At 44.6% G+C, this 3053-nt stretch overlaps 1 protein-coding gene across 1 annotated transcript; it reads left to right on the top strand.

The window, feature by feature from the left end:
• Window positions 1-913: 913 nt before the first annotated feature.
• Window positions 914-2757, top strand: LOC131221659 (uncharacterized). Its single transcript, XM_058216956.1, has one exon. The coding sequence runs from the start codon at window positions 1026-1028 to the stop codon at window positions 2016-2018; it is 993 nt and encodes a 330-aa protein (XP_058072939.1). The 5' UTR covers window positions 914-1025; the 3' UTR covers window positions 2019-2757.
• Window positions 2758-3053: the final 296 nt, after the last annotated feature.

The raw sequence follows: 3053 nt of genomic DNA, 5'->3' as shown, positions 1-3053 counted from the left end.
CCCCCACACCAGCCAATGGCTGATCGTCGGTGCTCTGTGGGCCCCACCATGATTCATATGTTTCATCCATGCCTTCCATATATTTTTACAGATCATTTTACATTATCATACCAAAAACGAGATATACCCAATCTCATTGGATCACATTTCAGGAAACAGTGTTGAATGATCTCAGAATATTAAGAAAATTTTGGGGGCCATAAAAGTTTTGGATTAAGCTGATTTTTCTTTTTTTCTTTCATCTGGGCCTGTATGACCTAATCAACAGATTGGATGTCAAATAAACAATACGGTGGGCCTTAGGATGATTTTAATGGTGGATATCGAATCACTATTGTTTTCATGTTGTGTGGTCCACCTGAGATTTATATACCTCGAATTTTAGGTATAAACCCCTAAAATGATCTTTAAAAGTGTATGAACAGAATGGATGAAACACATACATCATAGTGGGGCCCACAGATCACCGACCATCAGCCACGGGGCTGTAGGCAGGGGGAGTAGCCAATCCCACTACTAGAATCATGCCTCTGTCCCGACTAAGGATCCGCCGTCTGTCCAGGTCCACTGGGGCCATAAGATGAATAATCGGATCATCAGAACCGTCCATGTTGTGAAATCGTTGTGCCATAGTAATCTGACCGGATTACCATCACCATCATCTGTCGAAGTAAAAGAAACTTTTTGATGGCTTAGATTCAAATTCAAAAATCAAACGTTAAAAATCATAAATAAAGTGTGATTATGGGATAATAGATCATCTATTGTAGTGGAGATAATATGATGGACGGTTCAAATCGCTGGGCCATCTCAGCATGTGGGCCCCAATGGGTTGGGGCACATGCTGGATTCTACATCGCGACAGAGGCAAACGATCTTCCGTTATAATACAAGCCGCCTCAGTACCTCTCTCTCTCTCTGGGGTTTCAGCTCCGTTTCTCTTCGAAGAAGCTCGATTCGACCCTCTTCGCTCCGATCTTCATTCCTCTCTATTTCTCCTATCAACATCTGCAGCAAAACTTCAAATGGAGGGAGGTTTCTCGTTGCGATTTTTCGAAGGACAATCCAGCAACTTCGGATTTCCAACGACGAGTTTTCCGGAGCTTCTGACCGGAAATCTCCAAAACCCGGAGTTCTACGGCGTAAATCCGACCGTCGGATATTCTCTACTTGGACCTTCAACGATCTCGCAGCCGAATGCGCTCAGTTTCGGACCCGTCAGCTACGTTGTGGAAGATCACGCGACGTTTCAGCAGAAGAAGCTGATGGAGAGCTCGAACAGCACTGATCGACGGCCGAGAGTGGTTGATTTCAGATCAGGGAAACTCAAGTTTCCGAAACTCGAACCTGTCAGTGACGAGGCTCAGATAATCCCGGCCGTTGGAGATGACCGAAATACTCCATTTGGATTTCCAACGGACGAGGTCCCGAAGATCTGTACGTCGAGCTTCCATCGTTTACCGGATCTGCTCTCGGTCGAGCAGATTCCAGGACTCCATGGGTTTTCCACCGCTAGATCGGCTCAGAACCGTTTCGGATCTCTAGCCCTACCAGCACCAGTCCCTACTCCATCACCTCCTCTTCATTTTCCTCCGAAAGTATACCCCCGGTGCACGTTACCACGGCAGCGGCGCAAGAAGATCAGCGACCGTACACGGCAACTCGAGAAGCTGATGCCCTGGGAGAAGAAGATGGACATTGCCACCACGCTGGAGGAGGCGCACAAATACATCAGGTTCCTGGAGGCGCAGGTTAGCGTGCTGAAGTCCATGCCGCGGGAATCCAATTTCGTATCGCTGGATGCGGCGCCAGTTAGCGGTGGCGAGGCGTTTGGGGAGGTTTTGGCGCTGGAGAAGCTGAACAGGCAGCAGCTGCTGCAGGTGCTGGTAAACTCGGCGGTCGTGCAGGAGAAACTGTACTCGGGCGGGTGCTGCGTTTTCTCTGTGGAGCAGGTGGTGGTTTTGAAGAAGATGGCGGAGAGGAAGGTGCTGCTGCAGCAGATCATGATGCTTGGCTGAGAAGACATTGGGGGGAGGGTTTTTTCTCGCGTTGGCATGCAAGGTTAGTTTTGTCTTTTCACATACACTTTTTTGGCTTTTTTAGGAAATTTTGTTTGTCTTTGGGATTGCTGCGAGGTAAGAGCAAGGGTAGTTTTGTCTTTTTATCATTTTCATGCCCTTTTTTTCTGTCTTGGGTTCTTGCAAGGGGATTCTGCTAGTCTCGTTTTTTTGCGTAATGATGAAGATGGTGCAGATTTTTATGGATCTGACGAAAATGCTCTTTCCATGGACATGAACTTATTTTCTGTTAATTACAGTAGAGTTCTGAAAATGAATGGTGTTATGAATTGGACGAAAATGCCCTTCCTAGAAAAATAGATTCTTATTTTAGTTAATTACTGATACTATTGATACTGTAGTGTTCTGAAAATGGGCGAAGTGTTATGAATTGGACAAAATTGCCCCTGCCTTTTCAGATAAGTTCGAGAAAGAGTTTTTATTTTAATGGAAGTGATGTGTTTTTAATGGTGAAAATGGTTTGGTTTTCTGAATTGGACGAAAATGCCCTCTGTTGAGTCCATTTTAAATTTTTGGAGAGGGTAACTAGAAATTCGGATACTCTGTTAGAATACACCGCTTGATAAGCGGGCACTGAGAAATTGTATGCATGGCATGCTTAAGTCAAATTAACAGACTAATTTGTGGGACCCACTTTCGCCTAAATGACGGTTGTCCAAAAATCAGATTAGTTGAACAATTTTAAGCTCTGATTCGTGGACACTTGTTTACTGAAGTAGGGCCATTGGATTTTTATTTATTTTTTTAACTTTTAACCGTCCAGTAAATCTCTTCCATCCAACCATGGTACATAACCATAAGTTCGAAGGTTTAGTTTGAATTACATGTACGCCCATATTTGCAGTTTCTATGTAGGTTCTAAGTGCCTGCGTATCATCCATCACACTATGCCCGAGTATATAAGACTGGGAATTTCTTCAGGAGAAAGTCCGATTACCAAATTACCCCTGCATTATATAATACACAGCGATCCTT

The sequence above is a fragment of the Magnolia sinica genome, chromosome 12, assembly GCF_029962835.1.
Source record: "Magnolia sinica isolate HGM2019 chromosome 12, MsV1, whole genome shotgun sequence".
Lineage (NCBI taxonomy): Eukaryota > Viridiplantae > Streptophyta > Magnoliopsida > Magnoliales > Magnoliaceae > Magnolia > Magnolia sinica.
Note: the sequence above shows the minus strand (reverse complement) of the source record. Positions and strands in the feature narration are given on the sequence as shown.

Excerpts from the sequence above, each read along its gene's own strand:
- LOC131221659 (XM_058216956.1), top strand. The coding sequence starts at position 1,026 with ATGGAGGGAGGTTTCTCGTTGCGATTTTTCGAAGGACAATCCAGCAAC.